General features: G+C 31.5%; 3 protein-coding genes across 3 annotated transcripts; 1 reads left to right on the plus strand and 2 right to left on the minus strand.

The window, feature by feature from the left end:
* The first annotated feature begins 985 nt into the window (after nt 1–985).
* Nucleotides 986–5,592, plus strand: LOC130461534 (protein FAR1-RELATED SEQUENCE 5-like). Its single transcript, XM_056829669.1, has 6 exons — nt 986–1,185; nt 2,221–2,301; nt 2,411–3,329; nt 3,475–3,639; nt 3,962–5,075; nt 5,479–5,592. The coding sequence occupies exons 1-6, from the start codon at nt 1,080–1,082 to the stop codon at nt 5,590–5,592; spliced, it is 2,499 nt and encodes an 832-aa protein (XP_056685647.1). The 5' UTR covers nt 986–1,079.
* Nucleotides 5,593–6,361: 769 nt separating this feature from the next.
* On the minus strand, nt 6,362–7,914 carry LOC130461997 (uncharacterized). The gene is made up of 5 exons (XM_056830327.1): nt 7,521–7,914; nt 7,372–7,430; nt 7,165–7,280; nt 6,709–7,071; nt 6,362–6,536 (listed from the first exon to the last, which is right to left on the minus strand). The coding sequence occupies exons 1-4, from the start codon at nt 7,745–7,747 to the stop codon at nt 6,919–6,921; spliced, it is 555 nt and encodes a 184-aa protein (XP_056686305.1). The 5' UTR covers nt 7,748–7,914; the 3' UTR covers nt 6,362–6,536; nt 6,709–6,918.
* A 147-nt stretch (nt 7,915–8,061) lies between these two features.
* Nucleotides 8,062–14,579, minus strand: LOC110804854 (uncharacterized). The gene is made up of 11 exons (XM_056829670.1): nt 14,530–14,579; nt 14,278–14,421; nt 12,511–12,813; nt 12,328–12,417; nt 12,070–12,244; nt 11,779–11,919; nt 11,088–11,684; nt 10,267–10,419; nt 9,697–10,161; nt 8,660–9,273; nt 8,062–8,305 (listed from the first exon to the last, which is right to left on the minus strand). Exons 1-11 carry the CDS (start codon nt 14,577–14,579, stop codon nt 8,062–8,064), a joined length of 2,976 nt encoding a protein of 991 aa, XP_056685648.1.
* Nucleotides 14,580–21,485: the final 6,906 nt, after the last annotated feature.

Here is a 21,485-nt window from a genome sequence, read left to right on the forward strand (position 1 = left end):
CATCAGTCAAAACTATAACTTGTATCGTTCTCTCAAGCCAATTCCTCAAAACTTCAAGAATTCTTCCCCTATGAAAAAAACCAAATTTTCAAGTTCAGAAAATATACTAAAATCAAAGAGATACTGATTATAAAGAAAGACATATCTAACTTCAAGATATATTGTCAACATGAAAGTATTTTATAGTAACACCATTACATCAAATAAATAAGCTATACAGGATGATTGTGCGAACTTGAAGTCCCCATCCAGTACGACCACCCTTGTGCTATAACATTGACGAACAGTTAGCTTGCCTGAAAAGACATTGTTAGCCATAGCCTTCAAAGACTAATCTCAAGTAAAAATAATGATTAGTGCCGGTACACAAAATTAAGGACACATTTAGGAAATTAATGATTGATACCAGTAGCTTTTGATGAAACATATAGCTAACGAATCAAAGAAGCAAATCAATTTTATCTAATTTCAATAAATTAGGGTTTATGACCAAATTTGAAGGAATTTGGGGAATTTAAGTGTGAATTTGAAATTTTAGGAAAGAGAAAGAGAAAAAAATGAATCAGTAAGTCTGAATTTGACCTAATTTCAACAAAATCTAGTAATTTTCGAACAAATTTTCAAGCTTACGAAACAGCAGCGAACTTTAATTAAATTCTGGTTTATTGGAAAATCTATGGAGGATTTAGGGGGATATTTATGGGAGGGGATATAGAGCCCGAATAATTTGAGCTGGGACAGGATAATCTACAATGACTTTGGGGGAAAACAAATAAGCGATTAATTATCGCAATTTCGATGGTGCAGGCGTGTGCACCTAGATCTAGGTGCACCGGGATTAAAACGCAAACATTTTAAAACAAAACGCGTATTTTCATTAATTCTGCAGTTAAAAAGAACAAGTCTCACAATACAAAAGAACATCATGTGCTATGTTCTTCCCTGTTTAGTTTTCGCGATTTTTTTTGTTGTTCGCTCCTTTTTATATGTCTGGGCTTCATAATTTTGAATTCAAAAAGTGTGAATAGGAGAGAGAAAGCTTACATTTGTGCATAAATTTTTTTTAGAGAGAGAAACTGATGGAAAATTCTCAAATATTCCATGATTTCTCTGTTTCAACATCAATTTCGAATGATTCTTCTTCTTGTCATCTGAATTCTTCAGCTGAAAATCAGAGTTACGAAGGTATTCTTTCAATTTGTAATAACGAGTTGCATTTTTCTTTGATTTTATGATTTCGATTTCATAATAATCGTACTTTTTATGTTTTTTGTGATTGTAATTAGTTTGATTAATTTAATTTTGAATCTCATTCTTCGTTGATTTTGGTGATTGTTGATAATGAAGGTTACGAATTGGTTTTTTCGTTGATTTCGCATTTATTTCATTTATGTGGTGAAACTGATTCTGTAATAACTATTATATTTAAGGAATATACGTTGATTTTGTCTGTTTGCAGAAAAGAACATTGTATCATTTCAGAAGAACATTTTTCAGTATCAAATGAACATGTTTAGAATACGTATTGAGACGTTCCTTTTTATTATATTTAGCTTTTCAAATAAACACTGATTGTTCTTTATTGATTGTTCTTTTAACTCTTCATTGATTGTTCTTTAAGTCATAGTGTTCTTTCGGTCACCTTTTGTGTTCGTTTACTCTATTTTTATTGTTCATTTTAATAGTTACTGTTCCTTTGATTCTTTATTGGTTTTTTTATTATATCTGCACGGATTGTTCTTTTATGTTTTTATGAGTTTACATTGTTCTTTTGATTGACAAAACTGATTGTTGATAATTATGCCGATATTGTTCTTTTAGGTTTTAATGTGTTCTTTTGATTGACAAAACTGATTGTTCTTTTAACTGTTTATTGATTGTTCTTTTAATGCGTAGTGTTCTTTCCAGTCTAGTTGGAGTGTGTAATTTACTCTTGATGCATTGTTCTTTTCTAATAGGTACTGTTGTTTTTTATTCTTTATTGGTTGTTCTTTTATATCTGCCCAAATTGTTCTTTTAAGTTTTAATGCGTTCTTTTGATTGACTAATTGATTGTTCTTTTAACTCTTCATTGATTGTTCTTTTCATTCCTAGTGTTCTTTTCAGTCTACATGGATTGTTCGTTTACTCTTGGTGCATTGTTCTTTTTAATGGCTACTGTTCTTTTAAGTTCTTTTGTTCTTTTCTTTTTCTGATTTTTTTTTATTTATAAATTTCCAGATATATTAAATAATGCAGTTAATAATTCAGAACAAAATGATGCTAATGAGGATCCAGAATCCTATGTGGTTGTTGGCCAAGGTACATGAATTGTACTTTTACTTGTTTATCACAATGTTCGTTTACGTCTTGTGTTTGTTCCTTTATCATACTTATGATGTTCTTTGTGTTCTTTTTTATCGTCATGCAGATTTTGAAGAACCAGTTTCATTAGAGGGAAGTGTAGTTAAGGATGATGATGAGGCGTATGAGTTATACAACAGTCATGCATTTAGGAATGGTTTTGGTACTAGGAAGGGTAAAAAGGAGTATAGAAGTGGTACTAGAATAGTTCGACAACGGTTTTTTGTTTGTGCATACGAGGGGTTTAAAAATCCAGATGGTGTTGTGCCTAAATCCTTTAAAAAAATTGATAGGAGAACTGGATGCAAGGCTTCAGTTCAGTTTGATGTTGATAAGAAAACTGGAGTGTATGTTCTTTCTAAACATTCCCGTCTGCATAACCATTCAATGGTTCCTGCTAATAAGAGACACCTTATTAGGTCACATAGGCACATTTCAAAAGAACAATTGGCTTTTCTTACTACTTTTACTTGTAGTGGCACGAAGCTTGCTGATGTTCTTAGAGCTATGAGGAAAGAAGTTGGTGGTGAGGCGAATTTAGGGTTCACTGTTCCTGACGCGTATGATGCTGTTTTGGCAGAGAAGAAGAAAAAGTTGGATGGTTGTGATTCAAATCAGTTGATCAGATGGTTCGCTATGAGGCAAGCTAAAGAACATGATTTTTATTATGATTTTCAATTAAATGAAGAGAATCAGTTGATCAATTTTTTTTGGAGAGATGGAAGAATGCGGTCTGATTATGAAGCTTTTGGTGATTTATTGATTCATGATACAACTTATCGTACTAATAAATACGATATGATTTGTGGGCCTTTTGTTGGAATGAATCTTCACACTCAAAATATCATGTTTGGAGTGGGTTTTATATTGAATGAGAAGGCAGGTACTTTTGACTGGCTTTTTAATTCTTTTTTGACTTCAATGGGAGGGAAGCAACCTGTGACTATCATGACTGATCAATCTTCTGCCATGGACAAGGCTATAAGGTAAAGTTCTTTTAGGTTGTTTGTATGTTCGTTCATCAAACACTTTTGTTCTTTTGTATTTTTGTACTATTTTTTATGTTCTTTTTCTTTTGTCTTTCTGTTTAGTTTATATTTTTATCTATTTTTTTGGTTTATGGTTTTTTAGGGAAGTGTTTCCAAAATCGAGGCATCGTTTGTGTACATGGCACATTGGGGAAAATGCTGTTGTAAACATCAAAGGTGTTATGGCCAAAGAAGGTTTCAAACGTCGGTTTGATTATGTTTTGAAATATACTGACACAGTTGCTGAGTTCGAGCATTATTGGAATAGGTAAAAATTATTTTGCTAATAGACTGATTAGTATTTAAAATTTTGTTTTGTTCTTTTCATTCGACAACATGTTTTTTGTAATGTTAAATAGTGTTCTTTTCATGGTTGATGAAACTTGTTCTTTTAATCTGGTATTTTAATGTTCTTTTCTTTGTTTAATAGAGTCCATACTTCTTGAACTGTGATTGTGTGTACTTTCTTTTCAAGTTTTATTGTACTGTATATTGTTCTTTTTTTGTCTTCATTTGTTCTTTGTTTTACTCAGGATGTTCGTTTTGTGTCTCTGATTGTTCTTTTGTTCTCCTTGTTTGTTCTTTTGTAGTCTTATGACTGATTACAATTGCAAGACACACAAATGGATAGAGAGGTTATATGATTTGAAAGAGAAATGGTGTCCTGCATATAACAAAGAGTGGTTTTCTGGGGGTATTTTATCTTCTCAAAGGAGTGAAACGACAAATCATTCTATTTCTAGGAGGTTGCATAAAACGAATGGTTTATGTGATTTTTATAAGTGTTTTTTAGATGTAATTGATGAATGGAGAAGTAAGGAGAACAAGGGAGATTATAATTCTTCTATTGGAAATAGATATTACGCATGTGCGGATAACATGTTATGTTTGCATGCGCGGGATGTGTATACCATTGCAATATATTTGATATTTGAGCAACGATTCATCAAAGCAATTGGTTTGAGGTGTCAACGCATTTCCTATGAGTTTCCAGTTTCTAAGTACATTGTTGGGCATCCTACAAAGGATTTTATTAGACATGTTGTGATGTTTAATGAGCAAGAGATGGTTGTTGATTGTACTTGCAAGTCATATGGAGAGATAGGAGTTCTTTGTTCTCATATTCTTCGAGTTTTCATTGTCCATAATGTTGAAGAGATTCCCAAACAATACATTATGAAGAGATGGACCAAAAAGGCTATGAACATGATTGTTGAAGAAGGAGAAGATAGAGATAATGAAGTAAGTGTTGTTTCTGCTTCAGTTTGGAGGATGCAAAGCATAAGAAATTGCATTAAAGTTATAAATGAAGCTCAACATTGTCCGGCTGCAAGGAAGCTTATTGATTTGAGTGTGTTGGATATGTCATGCAAAGTGAAGGAGTATATTGGTGGTGTTGAAGGGGATGGTAATGTATCAAACAAGTATGTGCGAGAAGAAACTCTACTTGATGTCATTGAGCCTTCAACAGACACAGTTTTGCCGGATGTTGTTGAACCGATTGCTGAAAAAGTCATTCCAACAATGATTCAAAATCCACCAAAGCGAAAGAGGAAGATTAAGAACGGGACTGAAAAGGCTAATGAGAGGAATGTGAGACCTAAAGGAATTGTTGAGAAGAAACGCAATAAACTGAAAGGTTGGAACAAGAGAAGAGAAAGACATGTTGATAATTTGAGGGAGGAAACTCAGTCTACTGATCAGGTAAACTGTTCTTTTTAAACATTCATTTGTTCTTTTATTACTTTGGAATGTTCTTTTTGTTTATCATTGTTCTTTTTTCCATTTTTATGTTCTATTTATCCTTTTTGTTTATGATCTTTTAGTTTACTTTATTATGTTCTGTTCTTTTTAATAATCTATTTGTTCTTTTATTCCTTTAGTTTGTTCCTTTTTTTTATCATTGTTCGTTTTTCTTTCTATATGTTCTTTTGTCTTTTTGTTTATGTTCTTTTGCTAAACAGTTCATTTTTAAAAAAAACATCTATTTGTTCTTTTAATGTTTATTATGTTCTTTTTTGAACTGTTCTTTTTTATTATCTATTTTGTTCTTTTTTCTTCTTTATCATGTTCTTTTTTTCCTTATTGTTTCTTTGTTCTTTTTCAGTGTATCATAAATTTACATGTTGGTGGGGTTTTGGTTCATCCAACATCTTCAAATTCACAATTGGAAGCATATGTTCCAGATGATTATTTTGGAGTACACATACAACCTTTGTAGATTCATTTACGATTGGTAATATTTTTATTTTTAGTTTGTTGTGTTTTTAATCATTTGTTTTTGTATTCTCAATAATGTTCTTTTACTCTTTTGATGTATATTTTTACGGGCTACTGATGTTTCGCTCAATCAATATTTTGAAATGAGAATTTTTAGTTGTATATATTCTTATTTTTGTTTTGATTTTTGTGCAATTAGGATTGCAAAATTATTGCATAAAGGAGTATATGCTTAAATGTGAAAAGAACTTACTAAAAGAGAATAAAAAGAATTTTGGAAAGGAAAGAACATATCCCATGATATAGAAGAACATGGTCTGGGATTGAAAAGAACTTGAACCTTTAATTGAAATACTTGTTTAAAATATCCAAACTACTTATCTGCAACTACTAGAACATCTAATTGTTTCCAAAAGAACACGACACATGTTTAAAAGAACAACCCATAACTCCAGCAATAACCATATCTACAAAATATACCATTGTTTTTTAAAGCATACTTCTAATAAAAGGTAACTATTATTCTGCCTTCATGAAAACAACCAACTATTCAATTTGATTAGCTCTCTTCAATGCCAGATACATTAGCTCATGCCTTTTGTTCAGAACGGATAATAAGATTTCAGTACCGTACCGCATTCTCAGCTTGCAAATAAAGTCTTTCTGAAAACATAAAATAGTACATTAATAAAAGATTATATATTAAAATAATATACGTACATATATTCAAAATTTACTTACATCTTCATCTGTGTTTTTGAAGCCACAATTCCAAGTCTGGTTGCCTTTGTAGGTCTCCATATGCCTCATTGCATATACCCCACAATCAGTCTTGTTTGTTCTGTTCTTCCATGGCATTTCAAGCAACACAATTTCATATGCTGAAATCTGTGCCTTCCGCAAAGGATGTCCTTCTTGTTCAGAAAATATTGTCCATGCTTCAAACTGAAATAAAAAGAACATTTAACTTAGTAAAAGAACAAAGAACAAAGAACAACAAAGAAACAAAGAACAACAAAGGAAGGAAAAAAGAACATTTAATTTAGTAAAAGAATAAAGAACAACAAAGGAAAGAACAAATAAAATATATAAGAGGAAATTCTTCAAATAGACTTACAGTTCTTTCTGCAAATGTTTTATATTTATCATCATATGTAATTCCTTCAGGTAAGGAGAGATTGTCAATGATCTCCACCTTCTTCGCCTTTTGGTTGATTACAATGAGATAAAAATGATCACCAGACCAGACTGGAAAGAACAACTACAAGCAGAGAAAAGAACATTAAACAAAGGAAAACGAACATATGTAAAAAAGAAAAGAACAATTTTATAATTTTACCAGATGGAATCCCTTCAAAGACTTCACACCAGCAGTTACATACTCATGGCGTACACTTAAAATAAAATTTTCTAAGCGTTTGCCTTCGGTTGCTTGACTATCCTGTGATCCACCATACGGTTCATTCTGGCAGAGCATATTCTGCACCGAAAAAAAAAAATTAAATATATGTTATATAATAAAAATAACTGAAGAAGTACGAAAATATGATTTTTTAGTGATATTAAAACTTACGAAAGGGATTGTAGAGAAATAGAACTTCAAGTTACTCTTGACACTTTGATCTGGATCATCATTCAGTATTCTTGCAAAAGTGTCAATAACATTATTCATCACCCACACATTGGGAGCTGTTTTAAAGGAAAAGAACAAAAATATGAGTAAAAGGAACATCAACAGCATTTAAAAGAACATTTTAAATTCCAATAATTAAATATATACCTAGGGTTTGAAACTCTTCTCTGGTAACTATATTCCAATCATCAGTGTACAACACCTGACTGTTATAAGAATGAAAATAAAATTTCCATAAGAACATGTACAAAAAGAACATCTACATTCAAATACTTGTAATAGTATAAAATTCTTACGTTGGGCTTCCCTTTCCAAAGGCATAATCCAGTACGCATCGCATGTCCTTTTCCTTTTGATTCAACTGTTCTTCCCCAACCAGTAGGTGTGAATACTGAGTTAAGAAGGGTGACAGTAACTTGAGGGGAACATTTTTCTTTCTCTTAACAAGTTTAGGTACTTGTACGTTATCTGGATCCTCTTCCTTACTTATGAAAACAAAGACATTATAAAGTAAAAAGAACATATTAGAGGGAAAAACGAATTCAGACTAACAATAAAAAGAACAACAAAGTGAAAAGAAAAGAACATTTTATAAATGATAATGAAAAATAACTTGTAATAATAAACGAAAAATAACTTATAAAATAAAATGCAGTAGTCATACTCTATGTTCATAGATGTAGGTGCATTTTCTGGTTGCGAGTACACCGCACTTGGAGTGCTAAAAGAGTGGAAAGAAAAGAATATATTACTATAAATAAAAAGAACAAAAGCGAGAAAGAAAAGAACATTAAATTGAAGATTATGAAAATTATATTTTAATAAAATACAGTAGTCTTACTTCAGGAATATTGATGGAGTTTCCATTTCAGTCTGCGACTCAGCGGCAGTTGGAGTCTTAAACTCGGATTCTTCAGTTCTAACAGTTGGAGACATGGGGTTTCCATCTTCAGCTCCTTTGATTAAACCTTCCATAGTCTGAAACTCGGAGTCTTCAGTTCTAACGGTTGGAGACATTGGTTTTCCATCTTCAGCTCCTTGGATTAAACCTTCCATATCTGATCTCACATTTTCAGGTTCTCTGTGTATTACAAACAAAAAAAAAAAAAACATGTGAGGAGGAACAAAGAACACAATGAGAAGAATTAAAGAACAAAAGTGCAATGAAAAAGAACATATAAGTTAATATTAAAAGTAGGAAGATATTAAAGTAAATATAGAAAGAACATAAAGAAATATATGAAAGGAACATTCCGAATAAAAGAAACAAAAGATCCATTAAATAATTGTATAAAGACAGAGAATTAATAAAAAGAACAAATCAAACGAATAAAAAAACAAATAATTGTTTATAAAAGAACATTGTGAATAATGAAAGAAACAGTCACATATTTATTATACATGTGTATGTGAACTGTTTTAAAAGAATGCATACTCAGTTTTTTCTGTAGGTGGCTGTTGTTTTTCAGCTTCATCTTTGTTGTCCCCTGAAATTGTCTCCAAATCACGTTCAGTCAAAGTTTTGTTTGCCAAGATTGCTTCTAATCTCATTTCCTCTTCAAAGTCGTGTGCCTGAGGAGGAGGATTTGAATCGGAAACCATTCCAAGCTTCAATGTCAAATCAGCAAATACATTAGGCTGGGAAGGCATGATCGGAGGTGTTAAAAATGGTGGCAAATCAAATGGAACATCCTCAGATTCCTCGATTTCCTTTCTTTCATTTCCTTCTGTTGCCTTTCGTACTGCTTCCTCAAATAGTATTGTGAAGTAGTCTGAACTGAAAAATTCTTTATCTTGACTGAGGATTGAACCAATCTCCTCAGTATTCCTTCCTTCTTGCCGCTCTTCTGTAGAGTTGCCCTTCTCAAAAGTAACTGGAATTTCAGTTCCAGAGCATGTTGACCACATTTTTGCCATATTGAATGGCAGACTTTTTTTGACATCAATAGTAGTGTCAAAGAACTTTCTGGACAACGACAATAAGTCGTTGAACTTGTTCATGACACTACTGAGTTCAGTAGTGGTTTTAGTGAATTCAGCATGGAATTCCTGTTTAACAATAACAACAATAAGGACTGGATAAATAAAAAGAACATTCGAATGGAAAAAAGAACAAGAGAGATTCCTAAAAGAACATTCAAGTAGAGCTTAGAAACATTGTTAAAGATCGAAAGAACATGTTAAAGAGATAAATGAACATGTAAATAACATGCTTAAACATATAAAAGAACATCTTTTTAAGAAAAAAGAACATGCTTAAATAACATGAATAAACATTTAAAAGAACATGTAAAAGAACGTAAAGAACTAGTTTTTGATAAAAAGAACATAAACACAGAAAGCAAAAAACATGGTAGGAAAAAAGATTATATTGAGTACGTAAAAGAACATTTGTTGGAGGAAAAAGAACATTACAACAAAAACGTTGAAAAAATAAATGCAATGGTTTTGTTGAGTGAATTTAATTTTTACCTCAATTGTAGAAGGGACTTTTGCTTTCTCACTGGGGTCTGCCTGTTGCTCTGGCAAATCTTTGTCATCCCCGAGTTGAGTCACTGGTGCACCTTGATGTTCTCTGGGCACATCATTTGTGGACCAGTTAGGCTCTTGGTGTTGATGTTGCTGTTGTGGTTGGTGCAGTGGTTGCTGCGATGGTTGTTCATCATGTTGCTGCTGTTGTTGTTGTGGGTGTTGAAGAAGAAGTGGTGGTGGTTGTTCACTGAGTGCTTTTTGCTGTTTGAGCAGCTCCATCTCCTCCCTGTACAGTTGTAGCTCAGGTGGACCTTGAATTCTGTCCAGAATCAAGCCATGTCCGAAGCCTGTAGCATTGTCATTGCGTACCCTGCTGCTTATCATATCTCTTGTCCAGCAAGAAATTAGGGGGAAGTTCCTTGGAGGGTACTCTTCCATGATCTGCACCCGATCGAAATAACATACCTAATTTAACAATAACAACATAATTTATTGTTAGTTAGGTGAAAGAAGAAGATGAAAGTAATATATATAACAAAGGGAAATGCTAGCTTAATGATTGAAATTTACCATTAGAAATGGTAGTGGACCAGCAAACCATCTGCTACGGTCCACATTCCAGTACATAGCTGCCCCAAGAAGGCTGGTGTATGCATACTGGCACCAATTTAGATTCCTCACTTGCTCCAAGTCAACAGTGCTTGCTAGGAATCTGAAGTTTGGCTTTTGAAACAGAAAAATATAAAAGAAAAGAACATTAATTATGATTTTAAATAGAATAAGAAAATAGAACATTCAATAGAAAATAAAGGAACATTGGAGAGAATGAAAAGAACAATGAAAGAAGAGCAAAAGAATATTGAATACAACTGAAAAGAACACAACTAACATTCATATAAAGGAAAGTACAACAATAGGACAGTGAAAGAGAAAGAAAGAACATGGAATTCGACAAACAAATAAAAGAACAATAAATATTAATAAACATTTAAAAGAACATAATACGCAAACAAAAGAACATTAATGAGAAATAAAAGAACATTAATGAGAAACAAAGGAATTTTGATGTAAGAAAGAACATGGAATATCATACAGAATAAAAGAACAGTGAGAAATATTTAAAAGAACATAATACGCAAACAAAAGAACATTAATGAGAAATAAAAGAACATTAATGAGAAACAAAGGAATTTTGATGTAAGAAAGAACATGGAATATCATACAGAATAAAAGAACAGTGAAAGAGAAAGAAAGAACATGGAATTCGACAAACAAATAAAAGAACAATAAAAATATTAATAAACATTTAAAAGAACATAATACGCAAACAAAAGAACATTAATGAGAAATAAAATAACATTAATGAGAAACAAAGGAATTTTGATGTATACCGATAAATTAGTAGTGGATTTAATGCAGGTGTTAACTGCAACCACTAGGAAAGATCTCTTCCAGTTATCATCAACTGGAGTCTCATCTTTGATCAGTTTTTCAACCATTTCTTTCAATTTTGGGCATCCAGACTTCACTTTCCAGTATGCCCAAAATTCAGCAAAAACCCTCAACACTTCAGGATCTTGTTCATCAGTCCATTCCACGACCGGAGCTTCTCCAATAGGTATACCGTACACCAGGTATACATCCTCTACAGTAATATCAAGGGAAGACTTTGGTAGATGCAAGGACCGGTCGGACGAGTTGAAATTCCTAACCAACTCGTACGGGAATGGATTTTCGTTTTGTGGGATGTCAAGTTGCAGAAGAGATCCAAAGCCTAACTCCACGATGGCTTGTTGTTTTCTTATATCATGTGGTTCATTAGATGCAATTCCCCTCAAGAATCGCATCATCAATTGCGGAGTTTGCCTTAGATTTAGTTTCCTTTCTTCATATTTTGGTTTGGCAACAACCAAAGATTTTGGTTTCTCATCATCCACCACCTCCATGACCTCATCAGAAACAACAATTTGTTTACTTCTTGTTGCTCTCTGGAAAAAAGAAAAAATATAAAGAACATTAGTCAGGGAGTAAAAGAACATTATATGGAAGAAAAAGAACAAATAACTTAAGAAAATTTTTGACCTTCTCAACTACTTTTTTCCCCTTCTTCATTAAGGGTTCACTTTCCTCTTCTACTTCTTCACCTTCTTCTTCACCTCCTTCTTCATCTTCCTCGTCTTCATAAACCTCCCTCACAACTATCTGATTAACTTTGCTACCCCTCTGAATGAAAAAAGAACATAAATGATGATGTAAAGAACACAAGACAGGAAAAAAAGAACATTCTTTATTTAAAACACAGCATTTATCTCTATTATAATATAACATTAAGGTAAATAAAAAGATATACAAAAAGGGTAATGTGAAGTTTACCTTAAGTGCTGCAGTCTTTTTCAAAGTAACTCCATTCCCCTTCTTAGCATTTGGTGCAACTTTTTTTGTTGAAATTTTCTCAGCAGGCAACAAGCTCTTCTTCTTATGTGCCTCTTCCAATTCCTGCTTTACCTCTTTGATAAGATCGGGAAATTCTTCTTTCAGCAATTGACTTCTGTTGACCAAAATAATAGAACATAAGTAGTAAAAAAAAAGTAAAACACAGAAAATAAAAAGAACACCATTTATGTAAGTTACCTTGTCCTTTTCCTGTTTGGTATTGATTTCCTAGACTTCCCCTTTGCTTTTTCAGGTTCCTCACCAGCTTCTTCTCCGTCTTTTTTCTTTCTAGTAAAAACATAAATTCAAAAGTATGTTTAAGAAACGAAAATAACAACTACAATGTAAATATGAAATAGTATTAACAAACACAGATGATACCTCAAAGTAATTTTTAAGTTCGTTTTCTTTTCTTTTCTTTCTGGTTCATCCAGCTCTTCTGGAACTTTTACCTCAGCCTCCTCTTTTTCAGGTTCTTTCACTTCTTCATGCACTTTTACTTCATGCTCTTTCTTTTCAGTTTCTTCCTGCTTTTCAGGATCTTTGCTGGAATTTTTTTGTCCTTCTCCACCCTTCTTTTTTTGTTCAATCAGATCCAGCTGCTTTTCCTGTTGTAGCAGCTTTTCCTGAAGTGCTTGCACCATCTTCTGTTGTTCTTGCAATGCTTTCCTTTGTTTGGAAAGTCTATAATGAAAAAACATATGTCATGAAAAAAAGAACAACACCAAAAACACATGTTATGAAAAAAGAACAACAGAAAAATGTTTGAAATAACACATGTAATGGAAAAAGAACAACATGTCGTGTACAAAAGAACACAGCTATGCTTTTGGAAAGAACACATATTATGAAAAAAGGAACAACACAAAAAACAAGTGCACAGTTCTCATCCTGCACCCTTGTACAATATCTTATTCATCTGATTTTTTTATTTTTTCATATACAATATATAAATAATGTTTGTCCTCCATATTCTCATTCATTCATCATTTCATAATTTTAGCAACACATTTTAGAGAGAGAAAAATGAGAGGTTTTATTTTCTCTCAACAGAAGAGAGAATTTAAGAGAGAGAAAGAGTGAAATGCGATTATTTTCTCTCCAACTTTTCGCATTATTGTTCCTGTTTTTTTGAGAATTAGTGAATTAATCAGAATACTAATTCTCAGGAGATGAAAAAATACAATTTGCTAATTTTCGTAGAAAGAAAATTGAAGGAGATAATGAAATTCAAGAGGATTGTGATCATTTGCTGAGGATTTATGTTGATGTTGTTGATAAATGTTGTTCAACTGTTGATCAAGGTATGCTTATATGTTCCTTTTCTTATGTTCTTTTTATTAAGTGTTCTTTTACTGTGTGCTAACAGTTTTAGGTTTGTCTTTTAAATGTAGATTGTTTGTTCTTTTATCCGTGATTGATTGTTCTTTTTTTTTTTAAATACATTTAAGAACAAGTAAAAAGAACACCATCTCATCAAATCTAAGCACATTGTTCTTTTTAATTTTCATTGATTGTTCTTTTAATGCCTAGTGATCTTTTAAGTAGACATGGACTGTTCTTTTCTTCTAGATACATAGTTCTTTTTAAGCCTACATTAATACTGTACTGTTCTTTTGAGTGTACATTGGTTGTTCTTTTGAGTCTACATTGATTGTTCTTTAAACCTGCACAGTTGGTTCTTTTAAGTTTTTATAGATAAGAACATAGATAAAAAAGAACATAGATCAAATTCAATAGATAAGAACAAAATTATAGATCTAGGTTTAAGTTCGTCAAAATTGTACTGTTCTTTTTAGTCTATTTGTTGTTCTTTTAACCTGGGCGAATTGTTCGTCAAACAGTAGGGCTAATAAAAAGAACAGACAGTAAATAAATAAAAGAACATAGATCTACTTATTTAATTTAAATTTCCACTGTTCTTTTGAGTTAACATTCGTTGTTCTTTTAAATCTATACCATTGTTCTTCTAAGTGTATGATTCAGTGACTTAAAATACATTTAAAAAAAACATAAATGTAGATCTTCTTTTAAATTCGTTAAAAAATGTATTTGATTTCGTTATTGTAATTAGAACATTAAGGAAAACAAAAAGAACAAACAGAAGGTGTAAATGAACCAAGGTTTTTGTTTAAAAAATCCACTTACTCGCTCTCTTCTTCTTCTTCCGTTTCTGAAATTTCTTTGTTGATATCTTCCAACAAATCCGCATCAATTGTTGGTGTAATTTCTTTCTCTTTCTTCTTTTTGTTTCTTAAGTTCAATAAAGTCGTTGTCAAAGGAACATCATCCCTTCAAATGAAATTTTATAGAAAATTAAAATTCATGGGAAATTCTCTAAAAATTAAAATTAAACTGAAATTCAAGAAATAGAAAAGAAAAATGAAGTTGAATTCTTACTCAATAGAACATTTCGCATCAACTTCTTCTCCTTTTTTCGATTTCCCCATTTTCAATTGTTAGGGTTCAAGTTTTTGTAACCAGATTATCACTTCCAAAAAATAAATTGGGGAAGTTTTTAGAGTGAAAATAGTAGAATTCCAAATTGGGGAAGTTCGGATTTGCAAGAATTTGAAAGGTTTTGCACTGTTTTTTTGATTGTTGGTGAGTGAAGGTTTTGCATGTAGGTTGAGTGTGAAAATGAAAATAAATGTCGCATTCAATGATGTATTTATATATGATAAATTGAAGAGAGAGAAAATAACTGCTACAGTATTTTCAAATTTAAACTTCCTTTTTTTTTTGTTGTTCTTTTCGTCCGCTCTTTTGTTCTTTTGGCCTATAAGTAAAGAAAATGATGTTCGTTTGAGTCTCCTTTGTGTTCTTTTTATTATCTGTTGTTAGTATTTTTAAATTTGTTTTTTATTACTGTTTTTACTTAAATTATATTTTTTAATTTTTTTTATTTTAAACAGTAATCTATTTTTTAATTTTTTAAAATACAAAATGAAAGACAAGTAACTTATTTAATTTTTTTTTTATTAAAAGATTTTGAGGAGAGAGAAATTAACTGCCACGTTTTATGTTTTCATAGGAAAACTTCTGTTTTGCGGTTTTTTTTCTTGCCACGTTCATTATTTCAATAAAAAACTTCTGTTTGGCGGTTTTTTCACTTTTTAACGTTTTTGTTGTTCTTTTCGTTGGTTCTTTTGTTCTTTTGTGCGTCTGGTGTTGCATTTGCCATGTTCTTTTTAAAAGTGCAGAGAAATCGTTCTTTCCTTGTTTTAACCTTTCTGGTTTTTAATATGTTTGTGTTTTTCTTTTTTTCTTTTTGTTCTTTTCCTTTACTTTCTGATCTTCTCTCATTTTAGTGTATTATGTTCTTTTACGTGTTTTAATCTTTTTGGTTTTTAATATGATTGTTCTTTTCTATTTGTTCTTTCGTTTAATTGCTGATGTTCTTTCTTTTTAGTGTTTTATGTTCTTTTACGTGTTTTTACTTATTGTTCTTTTACGTGTTTTTACTTATTTGTTGTTTTAACCTTTTTTGGTTTTCAATGCTATTGTTCTTTCCTGTTTTACTTATTGTTCTTTTGGTTTAATTCTTGATGTTCTTTCTTTTATGTTTTTGTGTTCTTTTATGTTTTTTGTTGCTTTTTTATGTTTTTGCGTTTTGTTCTTATTTTTCTGCGTTTTAGTGCAGGTGCACCTAGATCTAGGTGCACGCGCCTGTACCATCCGCGCGTTGCTTAATTATGGGGTTTATTATTTTGGTTATGTTCAAAGAAAACGATTTATATTAGTCGTCATCTTTTTTGTATCAAAGAGGGCGAAATTTTCCTACTTTGCCCTATTTGATTAGTTCTACAAAGGCAAAATTAGATTCGCCTTCGTTGTGCAAATATGTCCGCCCTTTTTTATCTCTTTTTTTTGTAGTGTATGGTCTTTCCGATAACTGGTCATTCAAGCCTAATAAAAGTAGTTAGGTCATAAAGGTTCGTATTTTAAAAAAAAAAATATGTCACATGTGGTCTTAATAAAAGAAAATCGGTCAAATGTTGGATTAATATTACCAAAATTTCCAATTAAATTAGACTCAAAGCGAGTTATATAATAATCTAATTGATCCATTAATCTTTTATACGGGACATCACAAAGGACACTAACTAGTTTATATTATAAATCTACACATTCAGACGATTATAACAACACGAAAAACGACTATATTTTTTCTTAAGTATAAATTAATCAAAATTGATAATCAAACTAGATTATATAAATAATGTCAGAAGTCAAATTATATCATCTAAAAAAATAAAGTAAATAAGTTCTAAGTATTTTGAACTCCCCCTCCCCCCTATTGAATTATACTAATATATTAAAAGGCGTTTAGGAAAACGTATATGTGTCACGTATACCCCCTCCTTATACGCCACATCACCACTAATAAGCATCGTGGCATGTTAGTGACAATCAAAAAAGCATGTAGCAAGGATTGAACATCAAACCTCATGGATTAAAGTTTCATTTCCTACCATCTCAACTAGCTACAATATTTGTTTTATTTTACCATATAAATGTAAAATACAGTATTTTAACAATGGTCACATTTTTACAAAAAGTAAAATTCGGAGCAAAGCCCGGATCACACACTAGCTGTAAATTTAATAGAAGATGCATGCATGACACCATAAGTTAGATACAATAGAGGACCTCTCAACAAATAATCCAAATCCTTCATAATCCACGGTTCCACACAAATTCCAAAAGCTTGTAAAAATAGCCCCACCACTTCTAGTTTTTAACTTTTAACAAATTAACATATACGGAGTATGAATTATGAAATGAGCTTTTGTAGTTAAGGACAACAATTGGTTTTTTGAGGAGTACTTGCCTTTTGATTTTCTAGAAAAGAAAAGGCATTTTATTTATACCGTTTTTAAACAACTATCTAGTATTTTTTAAGTTCTTTGTCTTTGCTATTTAGGATTATTTTTGCGTGGATCTGATCCACAATAATGTTAATGTAGACCCAAAATCAATAGTTTTTTCTAGCATCATTTTTACACTCATAGTGACTTTATTATTCATATAATCTCTATTCTATAAGCCAGCTCCTGAGGGTATTGTAGTAAATTAACTTTTCGTGTCCACTTGCCAAAACTCAATTATACCCTCCCCCGTTAACCAATAACCAGTTACCCACAACCCAAATTTTTGTGTCCAAGATACAGATTAATAACTGATTTTTTTAGCCAAATTAAATTAATTTAGAAAACTACTTACTGTTAATCATCAATCACAAAATTTTAACGTACATAATCAATCAATTGGGAAAATTTATTGCAAAGAAGTCAACAAAAATTAATCCATATAGCTAACTGATTTTTTTAATCAAATTGAATTAATTTATAAAACTGACTGTTTAATACTAATCCTCAATCACGAAATTCTAACGTATAGAATTGTCAAAATTTATACTCCGTAGCAAATAAGTCAACAACAATTAATGAATACAGCTACAAGAAGGCAAATTACAAAGTAAATAACACATTAATCACTCAATTAATGTTGTAAATCACGCCGACATTCTCTCTCATTTTCTTCCCGGAAACAACTATTTCTTTATAAATTTCCAGCATTACAAATCAAAAGAAGATCGTGATGAAATACAATTCTCAAATTTAACAGATAAATCAAATTAGACATCACCACCACCATTGCGGCGGAGCGATACCGGAAACCCCAATAATAGTTAGCCTAAATAAGAAAAATGAGAAGCGGTTGGTGAGGAATATTGTCGGCGTCTTTGGGCAATTGGGCAGATCTCCTTCTTTATTAATGTTGATGCTGCTGGTGTTGTCACCAAAGAAGAGAGAGCGACGAAGAAAGATCAGACAAATTGATGATTTTCTGATAAAAACAGGCGAGAGGAAGAGATTAGATGAATTGATAATTTCCTAATATGATGTTTTGATGAAAAGAGGCGAGAGAAAGAGATATGTTTGGAGTAGGGTTTATTGTTTTTATTAAGAAAAGTTTGGTTGGAGTAATTTGGTGAGAACACCACCACCACCAATTTGGAGTAAGTGGAGTACGGAGTATATAATTCGTTAAAAGAAAAGTTCTTTATTCTTTTATTTTTTTGAGAAAAAAAATAAACTTATCTAGAAAAGTTCTTTATTCTTGAACACATGATAACTTTATCATAGATTAATATTTGATTTTTTGAAGGATAAGTTTTATCTGATAATAGATTAATTATAATTTCTGACTTATCCTATATGGTAAAAGTGATAATTTGAAAAGTAATAATACTTACCTTACACAATACATTTTAGACTGCTTAGCTACTAAAATAAAATTGTTATTTCATTAGAGTTCAATCTACTATGACTATGATTAACGTTTATGCAGCTTAATGGACATAATAGGTCGAGTCATGGAAAAAGTATTCTCAAACTTCAAAACTTTTTCGTGGGCTACCTCCACTAATTGAAGATTTTAATCTAGGACATTCTTATAATTAATGGTAGTTATGTGATGCAAATTGATTGGGCGGAGGAGTGTTAGGCAAGTACAATGTGAGAACAAAAAATGAAACACACTATTTTATTCTATGTATGTTTTAATTAATTTATTTATTTCGGTATTACAATTAAGCTTTTTCAAAGTGTACGGGAATGAGTATTATATTGTTTGAATATTTAGATTTTTTTTTAAAAAGTAGAAATGATGTCTAAATTCTCATTAGATCAACTTTGAAACAATAATTTTGCTTGCCTATTATTTGTGGTGATTAGCTGGAACAACACATTTTTTTATTTTTTTATAATCCTGCACGCATCGCGTGCATATAAGACTAGTAACTGTAATAAATTAACACCAAAATAACCCTATGTTTTTAAAAGCGAATTGTGACTTAAAATCACATTATTCAAGCACAACATGTATCAACGACACTAATTTGATATTTTTTTCATAATAATCCTAATAAAATGCCAAAATAAACTAGGAACATGTTGTTGACTTTATTTTAATGCATGGTCCACAATAAATTTAGTGTGGACCAAGTCCATTTAAGAACAGGTGTGCTGTTTAATGTTTATGTAGCCAAAGAAATAAAACATTGATTATATTTTGTGATTTAAGCTCTGTTTTGTTCATCTTATTTTTACTTACTTCAGAAAAAATAAGTTCAGATAATATAAGTTCAGGAAAAATAAGGGCTACACAAGTGATTTATAATTAAAATAAGTTTTGATAAGTACTAATAAGTTCATACAAGTTCAGAAAAATAAGTGAAAATCAGGTGAATAGAACGTACCCTATAACCAAAAAAATAAAAAAATTCTTTGTAATCTTATTACATTCTTATCAAAGTATATTTTTAAAATACAAAATGTGTTGCACGCACCAACGGTGTACAATAAATTTATTGTACATCGGGGTAACGTGTACCTAGTTTTTGGTAAATTTTAACATGCATGTTTTGATTAACTTTTATATTATGAAAAAAAATTGAAGGATAAACATTTTAAATGGTTATATAGTTACCTTTATATATAAGTAGTAATTTTGAAGGAATAATTATAATTAAAATGACAGCTTTTATCACTAAAAGAATAGATAACTGTTACATTATATTGGGATAACTTTTAAACATTTTATGTTAACTTTAACTCGATATACAATATTCATTAAACACCATCTTTTTTAAATAAGAATTTATGAATTTAAAATATCAATTATTTTTTTATAATTTGTACTTATAAATACATTTAAGATATATGGTCAATATAATACATGTGTAACAAGCTTAATTAAAGAAGGGGCTTACTATTTACCGCCCATATTACTTAAAATCGCCACCATTCATTTACCCATGTACCCTTCTTTATTTACCCCATCATTCAACATTTACCCATATACCCGCCCCAAGTCTAACCACCACCGCCGGCCATCACCTCCGGCCACCATCGCCGGCCACTACCATCACGTCCTAGGCGACAAAAAGGCCAAGTCTTCACAAGAGTTTTTTTTGTCCGGAATTTTTTTTAGAAACTTATGCATTTTTAGCTTGTACCATGGTACAAACTTATATATTTTAATCTTGTACCATAGTACAGACTTATGAGTTTTTAGTTTCGACCCTGGTATTGACTTATGCAGTTTAAACTTGTACCATGAAAGGAGCTAAAAATTCATAAGCCTGTACCATGGTACAAACTAAATATTCATAAGTCTATATTGTTTAAGATTTTGATTTGTTGTTGCATTTGATTTAATGTAATCGGAAAAAAAAAAGACTTGTGAATTTTTAGCTCCTTCCATGGTACGAGCTTATGAATTTTAAGCTCCTTCCATGATACAAGCTTAAATGGCATAAGTCAATACCATGGGCGAAGCTAAAAACTCATAAGTCTGTACCATGGTACAAGCTTAAAATTCATAAGCTTGTACCATGGTACAAGCTAAAATGGCATAAGTTTCTAAAAAAAAAATTCGGACAAAAAAAACTCTTGTGAAAACTCGGCCATTTCGTCGTCTACGACGTGATGGTGGTGGCCGGAGGTAGTGGCCGGCGATGGTAGCCGGAGGTGGTGGCCGGTGGTGGTGGGAGAGAATTGGAAAGTAAGATTAAGTAAGGGTACTAATGGAAAATAAGGGAAAATAGTGTGGCGGTTTTGAGTAGTATGGGGCGTCTTTTGACGCTACACCCATTTTTTTATTTATTATTAAGATAAGGAGAAAGAACTTAAGTTCCCCTTCGCATAAGGGTAAAATCTAAGTAAACTACACTTAAAGAAATGGATGTAGTAAACTAGTAATTAATACGAGGAACAACAATAGCCATTTGTTACAACTAATTAATACTTCTTCCGTCATTTTCAGGAGTTACAATTACTCGCTACTTACAACTGTATTATTTTAGGAGTTATAATTCCAGTGTTGGTAACCCGTAACACCGCACTACAAAAAATTGTACCATTAATGATGGAAAATTCCGTCGCTAAAGGCCAATAATTGTTAATTAATGACGTGATTTCCTGTCGCGAATCCGTTATAAGAGGGGGTCGTCGTTAATGGAAAATCCTGTCGTTAACCCTCGTAATAGACATTTGCGACGGTTGTTCCCGTCTTTGTTTGGTTGTTAGCCCCGTCGTAAAAGACTTTTGCGACGGGATTTTTGACCCGTCGTAATTAGGTTGTCGTTAAAGATACAAATTCTTGTAGTGCCGATTCCCCAATTTTTTACCCACTTACATCATTATTATTTCAAATTTAACTAAATTTCTTTAATATTAAATATAACTCCTAAAAAATATGAAGAAGTACGAAGTACCAACAATATCCGAAGGGATTTTTAAGCCATCTATACTAATATCTTAAAAGACGTTTATAAAAATGCATAC

This window comes from Spinacia oleracea, chromosome 5 (assembly GCF_020520425.1).
Source record: "Spinacia oleracea cultivar Varoflay chromosome 5, BTI_SOV_V1, whole genome shotgun sequence".
Classification (NCBI taxonomy): Eukaryota; Viridiplantae; Streptophyta; class Magnoliopsida; order Caryophyllales; family Amaranthaceae; genus Spinacia; species Spinacia oleracea.

What these genes read in the sequence shown, in the direction of transcription:
- LOC130461997 (XM_056830327.1), bottom strand. Translation starts at nt 7,747, where the DNA reads ATGTTCTTTTTACTTTATAATGTCTTTGTTTTCATAAGTAAGGAAGAG. An exon ending in TTTGGAAAGGGAAGCCCAAC is followed by an intron (nt 7,431 to 7,520) that starts GTAAGAATTTTA and finishes TTCTTATAACAG; the next exon opens with TCAGGTGTTGTACACTGATG. An exon ending in ATTTCTCTACAATCCCTTTC is followed by an intron (nt 7,072 to 7,164) that starts GTAAGTTTTAAT and finishes TTTTCGGTGCAG; the next exon opens with AATATGCTCTGCCAGAATGA.
- LOC110804854 (XM_056829670.1), bottom strand. Translation starts at nt 14,579, where the DNA reads ATGGGGAAATCGAAAAAAGGAGAAGAAGTTGATGCGAAATGTTCTATT. An exon ending in AACTTAAAAATTACTTTGAG is followed by an intron (nt 12,418 to 12,510) that starts GTATCATCTGTG and finishes TGTTTTTACTAG; the next exon opens with AAAGAAAAAAGACGGAGAAG. An exon ending in CCACCTACAGAAAAAACTGA is followed by an intron (nt 8,306 to 8,659) that starts GTATGCATTCTT and finishes TGTAATACACAG; the next exon opens with AGAACCTGAAAATGTGAGAT.
- LOC130461534 (XM_056829669.1), top strand. Translation starts at nt 1,080, where the DNA reads ATGGAAAATTCTCAAATATTCCATGATTTCTCTGTTTCAACATCAATT. An exon ending in TGAAAATCAGAGTTACGAAG is followed by an intron (nt 1,186 to 2,220) that starts GTATTCTTTCAA and finishes ATAAATTTCCAG; the next exon opens with ATATATTAAATAATGCAGTT. An exon ending in AAACTCAGTCTACTGATCAG is followed by an intron (nt 5,076 to 5,478) that starts GTAAACTGTTCT and finishes GTTCTTTTTCAG; the next exon opens with TGTATCATAAATTTACATGT.